Raw genomic sequence first — 25419 nt, 5'->3', positions numbered from 1 at the left:
GGATTTTGAATTTTGTTAATTTGTCCTATTGATCAAAAGCATTTATAACACAAGAATACCTTTATCTGTGTTATCAAAACCTTTGTTATATATCAATCAGTATATGCTTATAAAAGTATTTTCTCCTTTGGAGAAATAGTAGAGGTTCTGGTTTAAAATCTTTTTAAAAAAGGGATTGTCTTCTATATCACACTGACTTTTTATTCCATGGTGACAGTGACTTTTTAGTTGTTTTTATTCTGTAAATATGCATCAGCTCTAGATGGAATTTTGTGTTTTTTCTTTAGGGCCCGGAAAGTTGTATCTGTATGAGTCGTATTAGCATTAAACTATGACACTTTGAATTTTGTGTAAATTACGTGTGAAATTTCATTTTGCCACAGGTAGATTTTTAATGGAATCGGAGTGGTATAGCAGCTCTAATTACATTTGTGACTTAATATATACAGCGAAGTCGGTTCCTGTGTCTTACTTTTTTATAGAGCCATGGGAAATTACATTGAGAACAATTTCATGTAGTTCTGTGCCATTCTTGCATTCACACTGTCTCCTCTGTTTCTTAGCCATTTCAGTGCAGTTACGTACGTTATACACAGATAAACCAAGTGGCGGCAAAACATCACTGAAGGAAATTGGGCATAGCTCTAAGAATTGCTTCTAACATCCAAGTTCTAGTTAAAAACAAAAAGAAGAGATGATGATTACCACCGTGAGTAGCAGATCCAGGGTGCAGAGTAGCAGGCGGGATGGGAGAGTGGAGAGGGCACGGTGTCTGGGAGTGCCCCAGCCCCCCTTGAGGAAGGGAAGCCTGGGTCTCTCCATAGGGTGTATATATCAAGACACTGAGGTGGTGACAAGGCGGTTCTCTGGAGTCAGCAGAACAGTCCGTCCGAGAGGCTGCGGTGAGGTGGCATCTCAGGAGGCTGGGGAAGGGTCAGGAGCAGATGCAGGTGGCCCATGGGGACGAACGAGGGCATCATCCTTGTCAGCTTCCATCCTGGGAACTTTGTATATGAGATCTGATTACAGTTGGCACCTGTAAGCAGGTGACTGTGTAGGTCTAAAGAAAAAAGTTGTGAATATACAGCATTAGAGTTTCCCGTTACTTTTTTTTTTCTTCCCTTTAAAAATGTTTAATCTTCTTAAATCCACTCCCTCTGGACTATGTTCTCATTGATTTTGCCACTCAGTGATTCCTTTCCTGCGCCCATGCCTCTCTTCCCCCTTTATTTTTATCTTGGGCTTAAAGCTGACTCTTCCATACCATGTATCAGCCTATATATTTTAACCTAGAAATCCTTTTATGGGGTTCTTTGTGAGAAGCAGGTTGTTCCTCGTTGTGAGTTCTGAGGAGACCTTGACAGTTGGCCAGCTTCGAGGGCAAAAGCAAGTCAGCCATGACAGTGCCACTGATTCCATTGTGTTTGCTAATTTATATCTGCGTGGCAGATGCAAAGCACAGAGTCTGTCACTGAGCCCTGCTGTGGTTGATGAGAGAAGGTGTCTGTTTACATGTCTTAATACAAGGCCCGGGAAATGTTAGAAGGGCAATAATGACTGAAAGGTGATGGGGAAAGAGCAGTCGTAATGGATAGTAAATTTTTGTAGGTAGAGGAAAGAGGGGTAAGTAGAAATAATTGGAGTAATATTTAATATTATAAGGAAGTGATATTCAAGTAGGCCTTGAAAGACGAGAATTTGTATAGTGGTGAGGTTATAAAGAAGGGCAGGTAATAAAGTATTTCCAGTAGGGTTTTCTGTTTGTAGGAAAGTATGGAAGGTAGATAGGCCAAAGTATGCTCGGAGATGGGAGAATAGCACATTTAACTTGAACGCTAGATAAATTAGGGGGCAGTTGAAGTTACTGCTGGTAAGTCCAGAACGGCTTTTTAATTCCTCAAGAGGTGGGTAGCTTGGCGGAGTGATGTGGTTAGTGTTTTAAGGAGCTTATGATGTGATGGTGACATACAGGGAACATTACAGAAAGGGTTGCGATCAGTCAGGATGGACTGGGTCAGTGATTCTCAACTGAGGGTGATGTTGCCCATGCCAATGAATATTTGTGAGTCCCGGGGACATTTTTAGTTCTCACCACTGGGGCAAGGAGAGGTGGGGTAGCCCTACTGGCTTCTAGTGGGAGAAGCTGACATCGTGTAATACACAGAAACCCCAGCCCGAGAATTATCTGGCCCAGAGTGTCAGCGCCAGCGCTGAACCCTGGCCAAGTTATGTTGTGGTAACAAACTTGTAGGGTCTTGGTGGTTTAAAGTAAAGATGTGTTGCTCAGACTAACTGTGCGCGACTTCATGATCCCATTCGGAATCCAAGCCGAATGGGGCAGCTGCTCTCTGGAGCACTGCTTATACTGTATCGGCCAGAACTAGTTACATGGTCCCTCCAAACCACAGAGAAGCTGGAATTGCCTGCAAAGAGGGTGAACTACCACATGTGATTAACAGTGTTAATTACTACCGTGGAAAGCTCTCTTGGAGTAGAAAAGTAGTCGGTAAGAGAGAAACCAGTTTCTTCATCTCTGCCGGCCTTCATTTAGTTCTTCATTCTTGACCCTTTCAGTAGAAGAAAACCACAGTCTGTACAGAATAGGGTTAGAAAGATGGGGTATTGCCAGCATATGAAGTGACTGTGCTGTTAGACATGGGCTCTAGACCTGAGCTTCCCAGCTGTTGTTGGGAACATTCCCGGTGTGTGGATATTGATCTCCTCGGCACTTCTAGTAGCTGAGTGGGTCCTGGGGCCACCAGAGCCTGCAGTGGAGGCAGCCTCTTCCACCTATCGCTGACATGTTTTAAGCCCAATTTCAAAAGCTTGGGAAGCTTTACATTAGTCAGGGAGCCGTATTTGTTTTAAAATTATAATTGAGACGGAAAGTGATTTACTCTGGAAACAGTACACATAGCTGTTCATATAGAAGGGAGAGCAATTAGATCATCTAGGAAGCCATCCTAAGAATTGAGGCGAAAAAGATGAAGGATATTAATGACGACACTCTTGAAAATAAATAGGTCAGTGTGAGATAAAGATAGTTTATTAGAAATGCTAAAATTGGGTTTAGAACATGTGGAATAGAACTGATGAATAGAAAATTGGAAATAGTGAGCTGGAGCTCAGAAAAGAGAATGTACTTGTCCAATTCCAGCCATGGTTGAATAAACCTCTAATTCTGTGTATCGGGATCCTCAAAGTGGCTTCCGTTTTTCTGATGAAGCCATGACTATTGGATGTTCTCCTAGCACCCTGTGCTTCTCCATCACACCTCATCATTTGTGTAATTGTTTGTTTTCGGTCTTCGCCTTTAGTCTGGAGTGGACTTCATTAGGCAGTCTGCCCCTCACGGCGAACATGGTGCCTAATCACTTAATAGATGTGCTGAATGCGGAAAGAGAAAATTGAAGTAGGAAAGCATGTATGGAAGGAGATTATAATAAAAAAAAAATTGAAATTTCCATGAAGTAATTAGGCAGGCAGGGGGCTAAGGAGTAGCCATTGAACTGACTGGTTAGGAAGACACAGGATTTTTATGAAAAAAGGCCTCCTGAGAAGAGCAGTTGAGGGCAGGATTGTAACTCGGTCTAAGAAGACGAGGCGGTGGAAGGAAGATGAGAACAGTTGGTGGAGACCAAGCAAGTGAGCCAGTGTGCAGAAGGGAGGGGCAGGGGGCTGCGCTGGAGCATTGAAGCCAAGGGAGGGTTTTCGGACCAGGTGGTTGCCTTAAGCTACAGGTCAGGAGCCAGTGGAGTGGAGTGGCCGGGAAGGGTGGCAGGGAGCTGCTACCCGGGGCAGCAGGCCCTTTTGGTCCACAAGTGTGGTTCGTGGCATCCTCACAGACGTGGGCTCCCGAGTTGCCCCCTGGAACCAGTTAGTGCACAGCTTTCGCACTTTTGAGGAAACATGAGAGCTATAGGGGCAGTAGTGGGAGTTTTCAGCAAAAATGAACATACCCCATTTAGATTCTGTAATCCCTCCCTTTAGTGTTGACTTTTAGTTTTGATTACATTATCAGATAATGGTACTGTTGCTGTTCTGAATACCCCTTATTGAAAAATAAAACTATTAACCTTATTTCAGTTCACCCCACCAATTTTATTTTTTTAATCTGCTTGATGAAATTTAGGAGTCTGAGAACACAGTGCTTTTATTTAGAAAGAGTGAAACAGACTGTCTTTAACTTTCTAAAATTTTTTGAAATCTGAAGTAGAATTTATAAAGGACATACTATTTCTCACTAGCAAATAATGGGGAAAATACAATTTTTATTTTAGATGAAGATCGACTTTCTAGAAGAAAAAGTATTGTGGACACCGTATCCATTCAGGTGGATATTTTGCCCAACAGCATCCCTTCTGATGATGTGGTAAGTTGCTGAAGGTGTCCGGCAGAGGGCTTTCTTGAGAGAGACGTCAGTGTAAAAGAGTTTTGTGCCCCTCCAGGCTTTTGAACAGGAGCAAATAGAACTCTAAATTTCCCCCCAACTCAACAAAACTATTAGTACACTAATCCGATTTAGCCTTGAGCTTATTTTTTATTCATTTTATGAAACTCAGCTATCGGTAAAGATGCATAAACTTAACAGTATGTATTATGATGTCATTAGATCTTACATTGTAATTTAGTGTACTAAAAGCATCCGTGAAACAGAACTAAGTTTTTTTATCAGTAAAAAATACCACATAAGGCCTGTTATTATAAATTAGGAAGCTCTCCAGATCCTGTTTATTTTTAAAGATTTATGAAACCCAAATTTTGAGAATAAACGAAATTGTACAATCTCATGCGAAGGCAAATATACCTGAAAGGTTTCAAAGCCTCATCTATAAGGGAAAGTTTTTTTATCATTTGATAGTAACTGTAATGAGTTTCATGTAGGCTATGCTGTGTCGATGCCAGATGTAAGGACTGTGGCTTATTTGAAATGTCAGATTTGATGCTCTCCTCCTGTTTCAATGGAGCACAAAAGTGTACCCTCCTGTGCTTTAGGAAGAAAAAGCAGCTAGTATTGTCTACGACTTACTCCACACAAATCGCCAGAGAATTTTTTGATAGTCCGATAGAAATGCCGGAATACCAGCATGTCAAGCCAGCCTTCTCCTTGGGGCTTGCTTGCCTTCCTAGGTATTTCATTATTTCTCATGATACAGTATAAAGAAGAGATCATCCGTCTCAGAAAGGGGGAAGGAATTTGCCTGAATTCATGCTTTCACCTCCTTCTTCCCCACTCCCCCTCCCAATCCTTGTCAGCTCACCTTCGGGAATTAAAACTTATTAGTGGCCAGGCCACAGCTGACTGACTTACATCTTTTTATGCTGTTCAGTGCCCCACAGTAAGTAGAATTAATCAGCTTCATTAAGAAATTATAAGCAGAATGTCAATAGCAATTGAAGAGGCAGTTAGTATTCATTTTGAAATGTGGCAGATGTAATTTCTTGCCAGTTTAAGGCTCAAGAAAAATCATCTTTTCTAAATTCACCTCTTCAAAGCCATTTTAATTTATATACTTTTTACTAGTCAGGAAGGTATTGTGCTAGCTCTGTGTTTTAATGATCATGAATTTCCTGCTGTTACCTTTTGAGGGAAGAAATCAATCCAAAGCCTTAGTTTATATATTTTATCAAGAGTGTGCAATACATTTTATTGACTAGTATTCCATCCTCCTTTTGTTAACCATTTTTATTTAAAAACGTATATATATATAGCACTTCAGATTATTCTAAAGAGTCCATCTGTTATGATAAAATGAACTGAAGAAGCATTTGTACAAAGACTTAACTATAGTAAGATTCTTACACATAAATTTTGCAATTAAAAGTCCATTAATACATGTGTTAGCTTGTTAAAGATCCTGTTTTCTCTTTGCTCTAAGTCCTAAGTCAAATATGCTACACACTGAGCTGAAAAGTTAAGTACAGGTTATTAGAAGATTTACCTGAGCACGTTGCAGTTTCAAACTCGTTTACCATTATGGAATATGATTTTGCATTATTAGGAATGACTGTTCAAATACCGGAAGACAAAATAACATTCCCTTCTAGGCCAGAACTAATTAATTTCATGGTATGGACAGGAGAAATTCACATCAGTTAGGTGTTCACCTAACAGTTGATGGTGTAACAAAATATCAAACTATGGTTAAGTGTATTTGCTAACAATCAAATAAGAAAATCGCTCATTAAAAAACATTCTTGTATTTGATCGTAATTATTTGAAACTTTATGTACATAATCTCGGTTCATCCTCAGATACATCCCATGTCTGCTTTTAGAGCTTGTAACTTTTTTCCGAAAGTCAGATTATATAGCTGAGATCCTAGCAAACTTCTGTTTCCCTAAATAAGGACTCAGATTGTTAGCAGTAGTCTATTGAAATACCTGGGCTACTTGAGGTTTGTCACTAGTAGTGTTTGCAATTCAAACCTTTGCCCACCATGAATCACTTAGTGAACTTTATCTAAAAATTGCCCTAGATAGACAGATAGATAGATTAGAGATATCTATATACCTCTTATCTATATATTTATATAGAAATCTATATATCTATATAGATATATGGATGGAGATATATAGATGGAGAGATATCTAAAAATATTCAAGAAGATAAATGGCTAACATGGAATAGAAATGTCTCTGCCTCCTGAGATAAAATTATCAGCTTGACTAATAGCATAAAGCAGCATTGACATGATTCTTTGATCTCTGAGCATTATGGGCATGACTGATATGCATAATGGATATGAGTAGAACCTGAAATCACCACTTGGTTCTTCTCTCTAAAAGATAATAGTCGGTGTTTGATTATTTGGGGGAATGGATGGGAGGCTGTATGTGTAACATTGCATTTTGAGTGCATATTGAAGTTTTCTTCGTACAAAATTAAAGTCGCTGGCTGGCTGCAAAGAATTCTTGTTTAGTCCAGGACCAACAACAGACCCTTATTTTACATATTCATACCCTGCCTTTTCCCAAATGCAAGTAAAGAAGCTTGCATGTGTGCTAACAAAATAAGTCTAGTGTAATATCAGTCAGAGGCTGCTCTCCTAGGTGCCATAAAATTACTAAGGTGTCCGTGAAAGTAACAGAGCACCTGGACCGATCAGAAGAAGACCAGACAAACAGCAGATTTCACGCAGCCCCAAGGGCGTTGTACAGTCTAGGGTAGAGTTACAGATCGTGAATAAGGTTCAGGTTACCAAGAGTAAAAGGGGTGTTGAAACTCCCCGAGGCTTGTGCCTTTGCACCGTTTCTGCAGAGCCCCAGTGCAAGCGGTGTGTGCAAAGGCAAACACACTGGAGTTTGGTCAGGCGCCAGTGAAGGGGTGGCTTGTCTTCAACAGCTACTTGAGTGCATTGGAGTCTCAGGCTCGTTTACCATTATGGAATCTGATTTTGCATATTAGGAATGACTGTTCAAATACGAGAAGACAAAATAACATTACCTTCTAGGCTAGAACTAACTGTGTGAAAAATACGAATCATTAAACATTGGTATAAAGCAGTTGGTCCTTTTTCCTTTTTAAATAGGATTCAGATTCACAGAAGGGAAGGTGGGAAACAAGATGGAAGCCAAATTACAGAAGGCTTTGACACCCACCTGAGGGCTTTGTATGTAATCTGGTAGGAAGTAGGGACACCCTGGAATGTGGGGAGTGTCGTTATCGGAGCTATGCTTTCATGAGAGGAATCTCAGAAGCGTGACCAGGCTGAACTGGAAAGAAGAAACTGGAAGTAGAGAGGCCAATTAGTACATCCTTTTAATAGTCTCCACCTTGAGTAAGGAGGGCCCCGGGGTAGCCAGGCTGGAGATATGGAGGCAGGAGGGCAGTCGCCTGTTCTAGAGCAGAATGGGCAGGGCCAAGAGGTGACTTAAAAGGAGTCGGAGAAAGGTTAAAAAAAAGAAAGGAGAGGGACATCATGATCATGCGAATTCGGGAAGACAAGAACCCACAGAGAAGAAGGGTTTTTGGAATAAAGTACTTCAGCTTTTCACGTACCTGGGACCAGACAGGTAATCGTGACCAATTATGTGTCACAAGAATGCTGGCCTTGTAGCTTCTTCGGTGTTCTTTCTCCTGTACTGTAGCAGTTCCTCAAAAGCCTAAAACTCCTGACCAGTTGTAAGAATAACAGTGGTTTTTTTTTTTTTTTATTGAGATATTAGATTGCTTCTAAGTACCAGTAATGAACGAGCCAGAGCCTAATCCTGTGTCTCTGCTCCAAATATCTAGAACAAAGCAACTGAAGATTCCCAGGTTTAATCTGACTTCACCTAGAAATATGAGCCCTCAGTGGGAAAACGGAGGTAGTGGAGCCCTTGCTGCTTGATTTCCCGCTAAAGCCTTTGAGTTACAGAGAAGCTCAGGTGCCCGGCACGAAGTCTTGCTTTCGTTAGTCTTGCCGCCTTAGCCTTAGCAAAAGACGCTCGTGAGCTAAAATTAGGGACGACCAGAGGCCCAGGCAAGTACGCAGGTATCATTTCTTCACTTTCATTCGGAGGTACTGTAGTAGCTGGGTGTGTTACTCCCAAAAATGCACTCGTGCCGTAAAAACTATGACTGCCTTCTTATCATAAGGCAGTTGATTTCATGCCTTTTATGAAGGGTAGTTTTGGAGAGTAGGTCTTGGTGGTTGACCTAAGAACATCCAGAATGTAATTATTTTAAGATGTTGATTAGCTATAGTCATTGAACACTTGCCCGAGTAGCGATTCTTGCTTTTTCTTAAACCGTGTTAAAATTTTCAGTTTATTTTTGAATAGTAAACTGTACGTGGCACCGATAATATAGACGGTGGAGGGGTCTTGGTTTTCATGTTTTACATAGCTGGACCGTATGTACACTTGGTCTCTGCCTTAAATACCTCCAAGCACCATTTGCCTACGAAGCCTGGCTCAGCCAGCGGAACTCGGGCCTTACCCACGCGGCGATTGGGGATTGAGTTCTGTGACTCAGTGGTGCTTCGGCTGCCGGGAGGGGGTTGATGCCGCCAGCCTCGCAGTAGTCACTGCAGTAGACCCTTGTCACCACCAGGGACAGAGTGGATGTAATCACAAACCCGGCGAACACAAAGAAGGAAAAAATCTGTTGAAATCTGTTCTTAGATACTTGTAACTGGGTGAAGGTATTATTTGTGTTGACCTTTCGTAACTCTTTGTTTTACGCCAAATCACTTTTCCCTAGGTTAGTAACACTGAAGAAATCACCTTTGAAGCACTGAAGAAAGCAATTGGTGAGATTTTCGTTCACTCTCCTGATGCTTTGCCGGCTGGCTCACCGCTGTCCCCTTCCTGGATTAGGTGCCAGCGTGAACACACACGGCATGGCGTTTCTGTGTGGTTGTGTAATGGATTTACTCAGCCACATTTTTTAGACTTTTACACTTGTCCTGTCTTGTCATAGGTTATTCTTTTCCTTTGCAAAGAGTGACTTTCTTAGAACTGAAAGCACATCACTATTTCGATGCCACCCTTATCTGGTGACCAACTTGCGGGCTTCACGAACTTCACGAAAACAGCATGTTTCCTTTTGTAGGAGAGAGAGGGATGAAAATTCTGAAAAGACCTGAGAAAATTAAACAGTAACTTGTAACAGGCCTGTCATGTAGTGACAAGCGTGTTTCCAACAGGGTGAGAGAAAGAAGTGGCCTGAGGTCGTCAGGAGGCACGATAGCACCATGTTAACTCGTGCGGTTTTATAGGCGAGAACATTGGGGCGGAGAAATTAAACTCTCCTGAGGTCACATCGCTAGCAAATGCTGACACCAGCTTTCATACCCACATCTCACTGATTAATCTTTTTACTTCACATAACATAGTACTGTGGTTTTTTTTTTTTTCCTCTTTGGCCTTTATGGAAATAAATTATATCTGGTATTTTGCCTCTTTTTTAAAAGTTTGAAGTGGTTCCTTCAATTAAGTTTTGTTTTTTTTAATGTTTTACTGACTTTTGAGAGAGCACAAGCTTGGGAGGGATGGAGAGAGAGAGGGAGACAGAGGATCTGAAGTAGGCTCTAGGCCCCGAGGTATCGGCACAGAGCCTGATGTGGGCTTGAAACCCACAAACTGAGATCATGACCTGAGCTGAAGTCAGACGCTTAACAGACTGAGCCACCCAGGTGCCCCTAAATCAGGTATTAATAGAAATTACTACTAGGCTAATGGTGCCTTGTTCACAATTCATTTCTAATTGGCAAAGCAGTATAGAGTGGGAATTGGCTCTCAGAGATGTTAGTTTAAGAAAATCGGTGTCCAGGAAAGGTGGAGTGCTCTAGCACCCATCATACATGAAATGAAATCTGACCTTTCCTGGCTTAATCCGTGAGAGGATTTTTTTGTGACTGTAAGACCATGGCAAATTTGCCAAAATAAAATTGAACTCCGTGAGCGACTTTGAACCCCCATTGGAAATGTACAGTCTAGGGCAGTGGTTCTCATAGTATGACTGTGGCTCCTGGATAGCCAGTGGTGGCTCTTTCCGGGGACCGTTCAAGTGAAAAAGTATTTTCATCCTAACATTAAGGCACCGTTAGCCTTATACTGCATCGGTCAACAGGAATACAGGCAGTGGCATTACGCTAGACCGGCAGTGGTCGTATTCTTCAGCACACACGGTTATTTTAAAATGAGATTTTATTTAGGAATGCTCTTAATTATAAATTATTTTATTACATCTCAGCGCATGGGTACGTATCTTTGGGAAGTACACATAGAGCACGTGGATTGCCTTGATACGCAAGCTTACGCTAGTCGATTTTTATAAGGAACACCATTTTTACTTAAAAAAAAGACTGATGGAAAACCTATGGTATCTGGTAGACATTTTCTGGAAAATAAATGAAGCTGTGACTTCAAGAGAAAACACAAAACCATCCTCACTGTATTTGCTTCTAATGATAAAATCAGCACTTTGAACAAAATTAAAATTTTGAAACTTTTGTCTACGCTGGAGAGTTTGACAGGTCCCTAATATTTAAAGACATTTCCAATGAGATCAGCTGTAATAACTAACAAATATGATTTTAAAAATTGTATAATGAAACACGTCTGTATTTAGAGAACCTGCATAAATCACTGGGTCATTATTCCAAATGAGCGTTGCATGATGTTACAAAGTCGTGCATAAATAAGGATTATTCGGAGTGCAAAATAGATGAATAGATTTTACCATGACCAGTTACAAGAAATGTATTAGTAAGATTTCACATTTCATATTGCACTTTTTTTTTTTCATACTCATGTATTTTGAGAGAGAGAGAGAGAGAGAGAGAGAAGGGCAAACAGGGAGGGGCAGAGAGAGAGAGAGCAAGAGAGAGAATCCCAAGCAGGCTGTGTGCTGTCAGCATAGAGCCTGATGCAGGGCTCAAACCCATGAACTGGGAGATCACAACCTGAGCCAAAATCAAGTCACTTAACCAACTGAGCCACCTAGAAACCCCATATCACAACTAACTTTTAAGAAAACTACCACTTCTCGAGGACTATTGGAGTGTGCAAGAAGAAATTCTCACAGTTTTGTGAAAGGCTGTTAAAATACTCTTTCCCAATACATATCTGTGTGAGGCTGGATTTTCTTTACATACTTCAACGAAAATAACACATTGCGGTGGATTGGCTGCATTTGCAGATAGAATCCAGCTGCCTTCTGTTAAGCCAAGACATTAAAGAGATTTGCAAAAATATAAAACAATGCCACTTTCTTCACTCAATTTTTCATTTTGAAAAGGATGGTCATTTTTTTTTCATTAAGCAAATCTTGTTTATGTTAACATATAATGGTTTCATTATTTTTAAATGGTTTATTTATTTTTTTTTTAATTTTTTTTTCAACGTTTATTTATTTTTGGGACAGAAAGAGACAGAGTATGAACGGGGGAGGGGCAGAGAGAGAGGGAGACACAGAATCGGAAACAGGCTCCAGGCTCTGAGCCATCAGCCCAGAGCCTGACGCGGGGCTCGAACTCACGGACCGCAAGATCGTGACCTGGCTGAAGTCGGACGCTTAACCGACTGCGCCACCCAGGCGCCCCTAAATGGTTTATTTTTAAATGAATTAAATATTTTTAAAGTTTCTCAGTTTTATAACATGGAAAATATCAATGGATAGAATACATTTTTAGAATACTACTTGATTTCCTTGTAACTTTCAAGGATGTAAAAAGGACTCTTGAAGCCAGAAAGCTTGAGAACTGCCTAATGAGCATGGAAAACAAACTTGCTGTCTCCAGGCCAAGTTTAGGTGGAAATATTTGCAGAAATTGAATATTTAAGACCAGGTTGTATATGCCTCATCTTGCCCAAGTCCCCCTTATTTTCTGCTGCTTTTACCTGACCTGATTTAAACATGTATGTCTCCTGCCTGGCCTCTGGCACATTTGAATTGCTTGCCCCAGTCTAGGGAACAGCAGAGAGGTGGTCATAGTTCTCTGCTGATAGTCATTCAGAAGTATATACATTCTTCACCTTGGTTAATCTACCACAATTTCAAAGGAAAGTATGTAATGCCTGTTTCCTTTTGACCTGCTCTTTATGCTGTTTCCACTTTTTAAAACTAGCTAATTATTATCTGCAGTTATCTACCTGAAAAGCAGGCTGGTTTAAAGAATGTTGAAGACAGTGCATTTCGTTCTATGAAATTCTCCACCAGGGGAGCCAAACAACAACCTGAAGAATTGATGGGGCGTTAAACAGACCATTAATAAGCCAGAAAGTGTCCCTATTTTCATATTCTTCAGCAAATATACACACTAATCAGTATCAAGACAGGCATTTATTTACTTGACTGTCTCACAAACTTTGGTTGGACCACCCAGCATGTTAAGATAAAATGTCTTTCCAAATTGTAAACAAATGGAAAAGGCTACAACAGTGTGGTTCCAAAGGACTCTGTATTTCAGTTGTGCCATTCAGTATCAAGTATAGCAGACTTTTAATTTCGTATCTCCTATGTATGAGGGCATGAATATTCATGAGGGGATCATCTTTCAGGAAGGACCTTGAAGTTGTTTCACATGGAGGGAGTTGTCACCCTCCTATTTTGGTAAGAGAGACAAAGGGAGTCTTTGACAAAGGATCTTTTACTATGTGGCTTTAACCCTTAGATTAAGAAAAAACAATTATATATATGCGCTTTCTAGCCTTCTAGACATTTCATGGAGGTTGGGTCTTTTGCTTTTTTTCTTTTAAAATTAGTCCTGTAAATTACCTTTATTTTTGATTTATAGATTATTTGCTTTTCTGGTTATTGACAAGTTTCAATAAAAGTCTGTATTCCCTTTAATGGGTCTTTGTAAACATTTCTATAGATACCAGTGGAATGGAAGAACAGGAAAAGGAAAAGAGGCGTCTTGTGATAGAGAAATTCCAGAAAGCACCTTTTGAAGAAATAGCAGCACAGTGTGAATCCAAAGTAAGTGAAGAGTTGGTAAAGGGGGTGGGGGTGGGGTTTGATTTTTGTGACGTTTTGGTGATTAGTTGGTAGGTTCTGAACTTTACGCAGATCAGCGGGGCACGGGGTAATGTGTCAGATAGGGACTGAGGGCTGGCAGCCTGGCCACGAAGCCTAAGTGATGTCTTCACGTAACACAAACTGATGGAAATGGCAGGTCGCAAACCACACATGGGTGGTTCCTGTGGCCGTGGTACTTGTTGTGCAGTGGCTCTCCGGGATTTTGCTGTGGGTATTTTGTCTTGTGCGTCTGTGGTTTGTTTTTACGAATGAGACTAGGAAACGGATGAAAGAAACTTTACATTCAGTTCCAGCATGTGAGATAAAACCAAAACATGAAAGCCTTCTGTGCCATGAGCCTCATGGTTGTACTTATGCTTTGTCTTTTTTTTTTTTTTTAATGTTTGTTTGTTTGTTTATTTTGAGAGGGAGTGTGTGCACGTGTGGGGGAGGAGCAGAGAGAGAGGGAGAGAGAGAATCCCAAGCAGGCTCTGCACTGACAGTGCAGAGCCCGATGCAGGGCTCGATCCCATGAATCATGAGATCATGAGATCATGACCTGAGCTGAGATCAGGAGTCAGATGCTTAACCACCTGAGCCATCCAGGCGCCCCATATGTTTTGTCCTTTCAATTGCATTTGTGTTATTACAGGTGGGTATTGGGGAAATAAAATAATCCTTTCTTAACATTTTTTTTTTTTTCTCCCTTATAGGCAAATTTGCTTCATGACAGACTTGCTCAAATACTGGAACTCACCATACGGTAAGGATTTTATTACTACAAGAGCAATAAAGTCACAACAAAATAGAAACTGTTAAACCCTTGTAGAGTTGTGGCTGATTATGTTTAAGTAATTGTGCTTTTCACTCAGGGCAAACATGAGAACATGAGATCGTAGAGGTGCCTCCATCTTGGTAGTCATTCTGCTCCCTGGACAGACCTTGGTAGCATTGCTTCCAGTGTCTTCTACCTCTCCTAGCTTCCCTTTTTAGGTCCCTCCTTCTCCCTCCCTTCCCTCCTTCCCTCCCTCCCTCCCTCCCTCCCTCCCTCCCTCCCTTCCTTCCTTCCTTCCTTCCTTCCTTCCTTCCTTCCTTCCTTCCTTCCTTCCCCGTGGTCCCAAAAGATCTGGGTAATTTGGGAGACTCACGTTCTAATGATAAGCTTAACCAGATAATTTCTCATATTTAACCATTTTGATCTGCAAAAAAACTGCAGTTTCATACGGTTCAACCTCACAGTTCTTTCCAGGGCAAGACCGATTGTACCTGTGTGGATGGCTCACTACAATTGCTAAAGTTTCCTTGGGTGGTCCTAAGTCGTATCCATTTTAGTCCTGTTGTAAGTTATTTTATGTCCTAAACATTTGGTACCTAACACATTTGGTCACTCGGCTACTTGCTTGTGTTGGTTATTAAGTCGCGAAGCCCAAGACGGAGAAGCAGTGGCAGGTTCAGAGGGGCAGTGGCAGGTTCGGTCTAAGCAGACAAAAGCGCTCTTCTGCTGACCTCAGTGTGGAAGGGGACCTTCGTCTGACGTGGCACCGTGTTGGAGCCAGAGTTCAGAGCTGTGCTTTCGGAATTTTTTTTTATACATCAGCGGTATAATTTATATTTTAACTTGATTAGCTAAGCCTGCTTTGCTTCATCTCCAGTGTTCTGTAAACAGGAGAGGCAGGTACGTGCTGTGTGGTCCTCGTGTTCTTTTAGTTCAGCCTTTCTTCTGCCATTGTATGCGAAGTATGTTGTCATCAGTATCACATCTCATTCTAGGCATTCCCCCCACCATTCCTGCCACCCTCACTAAGCTACGAATTCCTCATTCACAGAATTTCAGAGCAGAGACTGAGACAGTAGTATGCAGTATGTGACATACCTTAGATTCAGAGAAAATCGATGTGTGTGGACACTTACTTACCTGCTGCCTGTTAATTATAACAGTAACTGTCTAGACTGTAATTGATCTTACACTACATGTTTTGTATCTGTTCCTTTTGCTCATTTTCACGACAGCCCTGAAAAACTTAGGTAAATGGCTATTTTTTCATTTTCTGGGTAAAAACTGAAGGCTTTAGAGAAATCCAGTAACTTGCTGAAGGTCATCCAGCTACTGAGTGGAAAAATCCGAATTCATATCCATAACTCATGTTCTTAAAAGGAATGTTGCTAGGACCCACCATATTACATTTAATCACACTGTCCTAGCTATGTGGCTTTAATATTTTAGAATAATGATTATGGCTAATTCTCTTTTATTGGCATTGCAAATCTAATAGCATTTATTGAACCCTTACTAATAGTTAATATTTATTGAACGCTTATGCTGTTCTAGGCACTGTGCTAAGTACATTATTTCATTTAATATTTATAACAGACCTTAAAAAGGTTAGTGATTAATTTTACTTGACAAGTATAGAAACAGACACATAGAAGTTAGGTAATTCATTCAAGATTACCTAATTAGGAAGGCGTACTTCTGGATAACTTACACAATAGAGTTTTGGGTTTTGTTTTTTTGAAAGATTTTATTTTTTTAAAGTAATCTCTGTACCCACTGTGGGGCTCAGACCCACAACCCTGAGATCAAGAGTTGCACGCTTCACCGACTGAGCCAGCCAGGCACCCCCCAGAGTTTTTGGTCTTGTTTGATATATTTCTTCTTGTTCATTTGCCTACTCTAATCACCGGACAGGGAAAAGGATTTGTATTCTCAAGAAAAGAAACAGAACAGTCTTACACTTCAAACTCCATCGTTCTTTCGTTCCCTTTGACCTTAGTGCAATGAAAGGAAATTACAAGAAATGCAAAGAAGTGTGAAAATACAATAAGAATAAACAGCCCCACAGGTGATCCAGTTATTGGAATTAGTAGACAAGAGCCTAAAAATACACACACATGCACATGTGCCACACGCACACACACGCCAAAGAATTTAAAGGAAAAGATCTACATGTTTGAGCGGAGAAAAGGAAACTGAAAAAGAACCAGATTGTAATGCAAGAACGGAGTGACACAGTATGTGAAAGACAAAATTTCATAGGATGAGGTATCAGTATACTGGACATTATAGAAGAACACTCCTACGTTGCTCACGGGAGAGAAAATGTGCAATCACTGTGTAAGACTTTAGTGGTTACTCACGGAGTTACACATATACCTGCTCTTGACCCTGTAATCCCATTTCTCAGTACTTACCTGGAGAAATGAAAACTTATTTCCACAGAAAGACATGTACATGAATGTGTTAGCAGCTTTTTTCATAATTACCAAATGTCCCTCAACAGGAGAGCGGATAGACAAGAGACAAATAGGGCTATCTTTAATAGAGTGAGGTACTATTCAGCAGTAAAAAGGAACGCGTTTTCTTCGGTTTTAAACAAACAAAAATGAGCAAAAGAAACCAGACAAAAGAGTATAGCTTGTGTGGACCATTTTTACAGGCTGTAAGAAATTCAGGAACCAGCAACACTGATCTTCAGTAGCAGAGATCAGAACATAGTTGGTAGATGTGGGCACATGGGAGTAGGGAGAAACTGACTGGTTAGGGACACAGGGGACCTTTTTGTTGAATGACAAAAGTGTTCAGTATCTTTACTGGGGTATGTTTACACCAGGGTATACATTTGTCAATTCTTGTTAAACAGTACACTTAAAACCTGCATTTCACTCTGAAAATTAACTCTCAGTAAAAAATAAAGGGATGTTACAAACTCTGGAATGGTGATTACAAAGTAATTGTTAGTTCCCAGAAATAGAATAATATACCAGGAAAATAGAATCAACTGAATAACTTGAGAACTGTTTACAGTTAGATAGTATTTGTGTGTACATTAACTAAATTCATTACCATATGGATGGTAATTAAAATTTATTTCTGTATGTTCATAACTCTAAATCACTAACAAACTCAACAGAACTGTATATGACTTATATGAAATAATTATAAATCTCTGAAAAACACACAAGAGCACTTGACAAATGGAAACTCATACCTTGTTTTGAATAGAAAGTTAGTATCTTAAAGACATTGTTCTCTTCAGATGAACCTGTAGTTTCAGTCAGAAATGTTCACACAGTCATTTTTTTATTCTTGAACAAATGATGCCAAAGACAGTGTGGAAAGACTCCAGTATAAAGCAGTGGGGAGCATGCTGTGGAAGAAAACAGACAGGGAGCTTGCTGGGTAGGAAAACATGATCTAGATCTTTGGTACTGACAGAGGATTGGACTTATGTGCAGGTAGGGGGAATTCCAGAGAAGGGTTTGGAAATACAAATATCTGTGGTAAAGATAAGAGTTTAGATTTTCAGGGAAAAGAGAAAAACGCTTAATAAATCCTGTGTGGGCAACTGCTAAAGACTGGTGACCAGCAAAGGAGGGAGCATGGGGGCATTCTTCACGAGTTTTACCAAAACAGAAAATTTTAACCCATTGTTTAGAAATACACATAGAAATACTAGAATTTATACAGGAAATTTTTTTAACTTTTTTTTTTTTTTTAATTTATTTTTTGAATTTACATCCAAGTTAGTTAGCATCTAGTGCAACACTGATTTCAGGAGGAGATTCCTTAGTGCCTCTTCCCCATTTAGCCCATCCCCCCTCCCACAACCCCTCCAGTAACCCTGTTTGTTCTTTAGCTTTAGCAGTCTCTTATGTTTTGTCCCCCTCCCTGCTTTTACATTAGTTTTGCTTCCCTTCCCTTCTGTTCATCTGTTTTGTCTCCTAAAGTCCTCATATGAGTGAAGTCATATGATATTTGTCTTTCTCTAATTTTTTTTTTATGATCTTAGTGTAGGGAAAGTTTTCCTTAGCATACACAAAACCTGGAAGTCATAAAATCATATTGATTTCTTTGGTAAGATTTTTAAGCATTTAGCAAAACAAAACCCAAAACACAAGGTTGAGACTCAAAACATAAACTCTGGAAAAGTATTTGTTTCCCACACACGCAAAAAATTAGTTTCCCATATTAAAGAGACAAAAACATCTGAGTACGACAGGTTGTGGACTTACAGAGACAGTTTATTTTAAAGGAAACAAAATCTACGAAGATACTTAGCACTGGTAGTAACCCAAAAATGAAAAATACGAATGAATTCCCCTCTGCCTGCCAGATTGGCAAAGATTTAAAACCAAGAACAACAAAAGCAAAAGAGAACAGGTACACTCCGGATGGAAATATAAATGCTGGTATTCTGGCAATATGTATCAAAGTCAGAATTGTGAGTATGCTTTGATTAAGAAATTCTCCTTGTAAACTGAAGACAGGATAAAATTGTGTACGTATAAGACCTGTGAACATTATTTATAGTAATGGAAAGTGGAAATGAACTTGCATTTATCCACTGGATCCGATCAGTTGCAGTATATCCACATGATGAGATACCATGCTGTCAGCAAAAGAGGACAACATATGTACATAAGGAAGATTTTTCTGCTGGTGAAACAAAGCAAGTTTGAACCAGAATGGGCATAGTGTCATCCTGTTATTAAAAGTCACATCTGCATATATTCAAGAGGCAACGTCTGGCTTAGACTTAAAACCAGCTTGGTATCCCCACCTCTTTTCCCAGCTAGCCTTGTAGCTGGCTGGCAGTGTGACAGGAGGAGTCTTGCTCTGCTGTTCGCGGGTAGTTGTTGGGATGCTCGGTGAAACGAACAGCCTTTAAATGGACCTGCTGACAGTGGCTTGTTCTTCTGTTTACAGCCCTCCTCCTAGTCCATCGGGAACACTGACCATTACTTCTGGGCATGCCCAGTACCAGTCTGTCCCAGTCTATGAGATGAAGTTTCCAGATCTGTGTGTGTACTGAGTGGCTCATGAAGACCTCAGCATAGGATCTAAAGCCTATAAATGAAGGCCCCGCTGAGTTTTCAGGGTTTACTTTAATGTGTGTTAACATGCTTCCTGGGAATAACGGTGAGACTTCTCTTCAACCAAATCTTGGCACGTACCGCATTAGAAACGGTGGAGCTGTATATGGTTGAGAGTACTTTTGAGGGTCGGTTTCTGTCATGATAGTTTCTTTTGAGCTTCCTGTTGGCTTCCAGAGTTGGAATTGGTCTCCCATCATTCCATAGTTCAACAGTGTATTTTAAACTTTTCACAAACAGGTAATTTTAAAAGATTATGCTTTCAGAGGGTTGAAGATGCATCAGGTGTCTACTGTATTTCTTAAACATCTACACAACTGCTTAGAAATAGAATTGCTTTTGTGTCTGGTTATCTGCAAAAGCAAATACATACAAATATATTGCTGATCTTGGGGCTGCAAAACTGTTCTGTGGCTTGTTGTCCCCATGTTTTAGATGTTGTGATCTGTAGTAACATGTGCTAGGCATTCCTCAACTTGTTTATGGTAAGAAGACATCTCTTGAATAATATTCCTAGAATATGACCAACCCTAAAATCGCCATACTTAAAAAGCGTCTAGTTTTCGTAATACTGTGTTGTCTGCCAAGAGTTGACCATTCTACTTGAGAGAAGCTTAGAGCTTACTCTTGGCATACCAAACCGTGCAATATTTTTTTACATCATAAGATGTATTAGTTTACAGAATATACTTTGAAACTATAGTAGTATTTTGCTGTGGCTCCATTAATTAAATGAGATCTGTATTTAGTGTAAGAAAAAAAAGACATTTAAAACAGCTACTAGTTCACCTGTGAAGAGTGTGTACATTTTGATTTCTTCCAAAGCACATTATTTACATTTTTATATTGTGCGTTGTTTTAAATCTTCGTAGTCAAAAGATTCTCCAAATGAGCTTTTAATTTGTAAGATTTGAACTGTAACTTGTATGCATCTGTTTAGGATTTGTTATATTACACTTGAAAAGAGTGCCTATGGCTTTAGTGATCAAGCGTGCTAAGGATTGTCAGCGGAAGCTTCTGTTGATTGAGGCCACCGGGACTACACGTGTAACATGTGCTCCCAGCCCCACAGTGTTTCCTTAAAATTATGTGCATTTTAGTGAATTCCATTACACAGAGAAAATGAGCTACTTTCTTTGCAACTCATATAAAATTCTCTTAGGTCATTTTTATAGAATAACCTGTTTATAATTATATTGCCTTTTCAGATTCAGTTTCTTTTTACAAAGAACAATATACATATCAAACATTGTAGCTCAAAAAACAATTCAGTTTTTACCTTTTTTGTTTGAAAAACTACAGTTGAGAATGGCATGTTAGAGGTTTGTGTATATGGTTGTTGGGCACCTTTGCAAGGAACAGAAAAATGTACGGAAGTGGCAAAAGAACAAGCCTGCCTCCAGTTTTTTAATAAACTGACGTACGGGGTCTCGAAGCCTCTTGCAAAAGGTCCTAGCTGTCTAGACCCATAAAATGATACTCGGGCCTCCCGGGCGGTGTCGTGAATGTTTATCTGCAGGATAACAGTGCAGTTGGCACAGGGGTTGGATGACCTTACTTCAGCTGCCACTGGAACTTTGCCTCTTGATCAGGTAAAATGTGTCACCACATAATAGGCCAAGTTTTATGCTTTCTATTCCCCTTTTTTTCTTCTCTATTTTTAAAGAAGGGTGTTAATTTTTGTGCATTTAAAAACATCTGAGCAGGGGGACACACAGAAACAACCATCATCCACTTGGATGTCATTTTATAGATGAACACTGTGTGCTTTTGTATGAAAATATATATAATTTAGTGGTATAAGTAAAGGAATTATATATTCATTTGCACTCAGTGCAAAACAAACTTTGCTCTACAAAATTTCATGTTTCTCTGTGATTTAAAAATGCATGTATTGCATGTAGAGGAAAACCATTTGAATTAATGTTTCTCACCCCTTTCTCTTGGTCTGTTTGTAAACTGTTGATGTGGGTTTTGCGGGGTTTTTTTTCTTGTTGTTTTTAAATCACAGTAGACTTCTATATATCCTAGATAAATAATGGTTCCCAAGAAGTGGATCTTTGCGTTATTTGTCCCTTCTAGGAGACCATAGGAGATCCTGCGGGTAGGGGGTCACGTCCAAGCCAGTTTGGAGACTGAAAGTTTACGATTTGTTGAAGTTCACTTGTATGGCTATATTTTTGTAGATATTTAAAACTCTTAATAAACTGTTAATCATTCTGTTTTTGCTGTGTACACTTGCCTCATTTTTTTTTCCTTGACATTGAATAGCTAACATATAAATGTTCCTTAGATTTGTGTTGCCTCTGACTGGTTAGAGTTTGTCATTGGAGTTGACCTGAATATACACGCACGCGTGCGCACACACACACGGTACACCCCTTGACGCTTCTGTACTCGTTATCTTTTAGAATAATACTACACTTCACCAGCAATTAGCATCTCTCTTCTTTCTGTCCAAAAATGGAACTGATTTGTCTTATTCATGCCAGTATATGTAGCAAATGTAACAAAGTGGGCTTCTTGTAATGTAAAAATTCCCATTGCAATTCCTATGGAAGCAATAAAACAAAATCAGATTACTTCTGTGTAAGTACATATTTATAATAGTGACTGCATTTACCAAGTCAAGTTTAATATTTTGCTTTCGTTAAAAATGAAGAGCTCTAGGAGGAATCAGGTTGCCAGGGGGCCGCATCCTCACATACGTCGAAGAACCAGAACGGCAACTGCCAGTCGTGATGAGATGTGGCGAAGGTGGAGCTCTCGGTGTGAGCCGGGAAAGCTTCGCTGCCCTCTCTGCACCAGGCTTCTGGTTTGCATCTCTCCTTGTCGTATAAATTCTCTCCGAAAAAAAAAGCGGCTCCAGGTCCCTCCGCCCCCTGGTTCGCTGATGCTACTTCCGGGAAGGTGCTGCATAGAAGGAGCAGCCTGTGTTATGTGCTGTGTCACTTGCTTTTCTTTCTAGCCCTAACTTGTTGGATCCTGTCAGCCATTCTGATGAATACTGATCTCAAGCACCAAGTTCAAATGAATGAAAAAGCAGAGCCAAGACAGAGCATCAAGCCCTGCCTTCTGTTCCGCTGTCTTTGCCTTGTACTTGCGCTTTGAGTCACAGGCAGACTCTGAGGAGGGCACGGTCATAGGCTGCTGTAGGAGAACCCGGGCTAAGACACAGGCTTGCACGCGGGGATTGTTCTGGGCGGCGGTCCCAGCAAACCTGGCCAGGGCCCGGAACAGTGCCGTGCAAGGAGAAGGGCTCGTTAGGGGTATTCATTTATGAATTGTGTGTCACTGTAGGTGACTGGAGGTCCATCTCAGCTCTGCCCACCCAGGTGATGAAAGCCGGGGAAGCGTGCCTTTCATTTTCCAGGGTGGCCTGTTGGCAGTAACTACCCCTTGCCCCGCCCCCATTTCTGGAATGTGTACCTGAGCACCGAGTGGTTTCCCACGGTGCCCCATGCTTCCTTCTCAGAGGAGTTCTGTGTCAGATCGCAAGGAGAATGGAAGTTCGGAAGGCAGATGTCGGACCCCACCTCTCCGAATGAGGCAGGTGGAAGCCTATGTGGAACCGGTTGTCACCGCGGTGTGCGGGTTAAGAGGTAGGGTTGGATGATGTAGAGTCAGGTAAAAGGCGTTCAACAGAGTACTGTCTAGTTTTGTATTTAAGCTAGGAGCATCAGATTTATAATTTTACACTTCCTTTAAATCAGTCAAGGGAGGGACTCTTAAAGATGGGAGATTTTAGGGCACGTTTGCATGTTGATTAGATTGTCATAGAAGAAAAGGGATAAATTGATTTTAAAAGGAAGTATTTACAGGGATCAAACCCTGGAGAAGGCAGTAGAGTGTTGTACGCAGGGCCTTGTGGGAGGGATTGACCTTCGATCCAGATTAAGGAGCACTTCATTGTAAGGAGACGGAAGAGAAAGACTACAGGTAATTTTGTAGCTTTGGCAGCAGGAAAGTGAGAGCGTTCCCATTAGAAACCTTCACTTTTTCAGGGTGGAGTGTCAGCTGAGACCATTGTTGCTGGACGATTCTCTCTGTGTCTCTTGTGTCCGTGCTGGTCATGTGAGCATGCAGACACCAACAGCCTTTATTTAGCCTGGACCACCTCCCCCAGAATGTAGTATAGCAAACAGACTATGGGAAGGTAGGGATGGTGTCTCCCTTTGGAGCCAAGGGCAGGCCTGCTCACTTTCATGTAGAAAGAGAATGTGTTCTGGGATAAAGGTCAGGTGGGCTTACAACCAGGATAGTTTTAGGTTACCTAAACTCAGCGTTCTCCCATGTAATGAAGCCGTGTGTGTGTGTGTGTGTGTGTGTGTGTGTGTGTGTGTGTGTGTCGTGTCTGCATCAGGGCTCAAGGGAGGAGCATAAATGCTGCTGGGGCTACTGCCTTTACTGTAGGTAATGAAGTCCTTTGTCTCTGACCCAGGTGTCTCGTGTCCTCTGCCAGCATCCTTGCAGTGCACATCAACTAAGCTGCAAGGAGGGTGAAATCTCAGGCCCTTCACGGTCCTCCAGAGTCATGAGCTGAGTGCGAGGGGAAGGTGTGGGGAGGTCTGAAGAGAGGAGCTAAAAGCAGACAGTTGTCCTGGAGAGCAGGAACATCAACTTTTTAAGAAGAAGTTGAGCACCCGCATGAGGTTTAAAGGTTGTCAACTACGAGAGTGAGGTGGGTCACGTCAGTTTTTCTTTTCCCTGAGCAACAACCAGCCGCCTCCGGTGAAGATGTGAAGGCAGATGGTCGCCATACAAGTGGTAGGCTGGCACCACGACTGCCAGTGGGAGCAGACAGTTGGTAAATCGCTTTGGGCTAAAGGAAGGAGGAACAAGCCAGCAACGTAATAGTTGGAGAAACTGCCATCAGCGACCGGCCTGCCTCTGCCATCGAATGCGTGCTGGCTGATGCCAACCGCTAGCACCTGCATTTCTTTGCCTGAAGGCTTTCTCTGGGCCCCGGAGCCCACTTCGCTCCCACGTGCCGCAGGCCAGAAGGCAATCTCTCCCTCCCCAGGAGTATTGGCTGATCTGCTAGAAGCCGACGTCCTGATCTCTCTCCTCTCTCCGTGCATGTATTCTACTTCCAGCTGTACCTGGTTTGCTAAGGCACCTTTCATTATCTTTCCTGTCCTGTTTCTTTGGTCTCCGGTCAGGCTTTCCCTCACTTTCCAACTGAACTTGCTCTCAAGTTCTTGTCAGAGGGTTCGCTTTGAGAACCCAAAGTTTAGTTTGGGAGAACCCAAACTTTGGCTGCTAGTTAAAGTCACCTGGTTGAAAAAGTGCCAGTGTGTTGGATTCATTGAAAGATGTCCTCACGTGATTGCCTTGGAAGGCAGGGAAGGATGTCCGCTGTTGGCTTCACACCACAACCTTTCAATTTCTTACCCTGGCCTCCCAACTTCAGAATATTTGTCTGCCGTGAGAAGGCCAGCAACACTGAACTCTAGCGGGTCCTGAGGAGCAGACAGGGACTCTTATCTCCCTACCAGACACGTGGTTTGTGGGGGATTGGGAACCTAGGATGTGATATGAACCAAGGAGTTTGTGTTCCTACCAAATATTGTGGGGGATTCTGGTAATACCCTGCCTTCTGCCTGGTACCCGGTCAGGTGAGTGGGTGGATGGAGGGATGGCTAACGTTTCAGATATTTTACAGCTACCGTGATACTAATTTGCCTCTGTCAGCATGGGCATTTAAACCCCCAAAACTTCCAGCCACTGGGATAAACCCTTTAAAAACAAACAGACAAAAAGTCCAGGACCTGAGACAAGCGTGAGCAGTGATCCTTCCTGGTGGTGGCCATGGCCCATGACACATGGCCACTCGTAACAACTAGAACGGCAAGTATGTTTTCAGGGCTCCTACAGGAAGGTGTGTTATCTCAGTTCTTCGTAGACATCCCCGGCGGGTCATTGGTGTCCCGTAGGTCATAAGATCGATTAAATAACGCTCCTTTGTTTTTAATAGAAGAAAAAGTCATCTTCAGTTATCATAGAGTGGAGATGATAATTTTTTGCTCCGTGGCTCTGTCTTACATTTGACATCTACCCATGCACCGGTATCTACATGTCGTGAAAACCAAACC

At 41.3% G+C, this 25419-nt stretch overlaps 1 protein-coding gene across 5 annotated transcripts in view; it reads left to right on the top strand.

Moving 5' to 3' along the window:
- Nucleotides 1–21556, top strand: part of EFR3A (EFR3 homolog A) — a 106300-nt gene extending 84744 nt beyond the window's left edge. For 3 of the 5 annotated variants that reach the window (XM_045453658.1, XM_045453656.1, XM_045453659.1), the window contains 5 exons: nt 4281–4372; nt 9188–9236; nt 13308–13411; nt 14164–14213; nt 19158–21556. In XM_045453658.1, the coding sequence (XP_045309614.1) occupies nt 4281–4372; nt 9188–9236; nt 13308–13411; nt 14164–14213; nt 19158–19263 (401 nt within the window). In that variant the 3' untranslated portion in view covers nt 19264–21556. Of the gene's footprint in view, nt 1–563; nt 710–4280; nt 4400–9187; nt 9237–13307; nt 13412–14163; nt 14214–19157 lie in introns of those variants that run through there. The other 2 variants (XR_006706164.1, XM_045453660.1) reach the window with 2 other exon arrangements.
- The last annotated feature ends 3863 nt before the right edge of the window (nt 21557–25419 follow it).

This window comes from Leopardus geoffroyi, chromosome C3 (assembly GCF_018350155.1).
Source record: "Leopardus geoffroyi isolate Oge1 chromosome C3, O.geoffroyi_Oge1_pat1.0, whole genome shotgun sequence".
Classification (NCBI taxonomy): Eukaryota; Metazoa; Chordata; class Mammalia; order Carnivora; family Felidae; genus Leopardus; species Leopardus geoffroyi.
The sequence above is the reverse complement of the archived record's forward strand: the minus strand, read 5'-3'. Positions and strand labels throughout refer to the sequence as shown.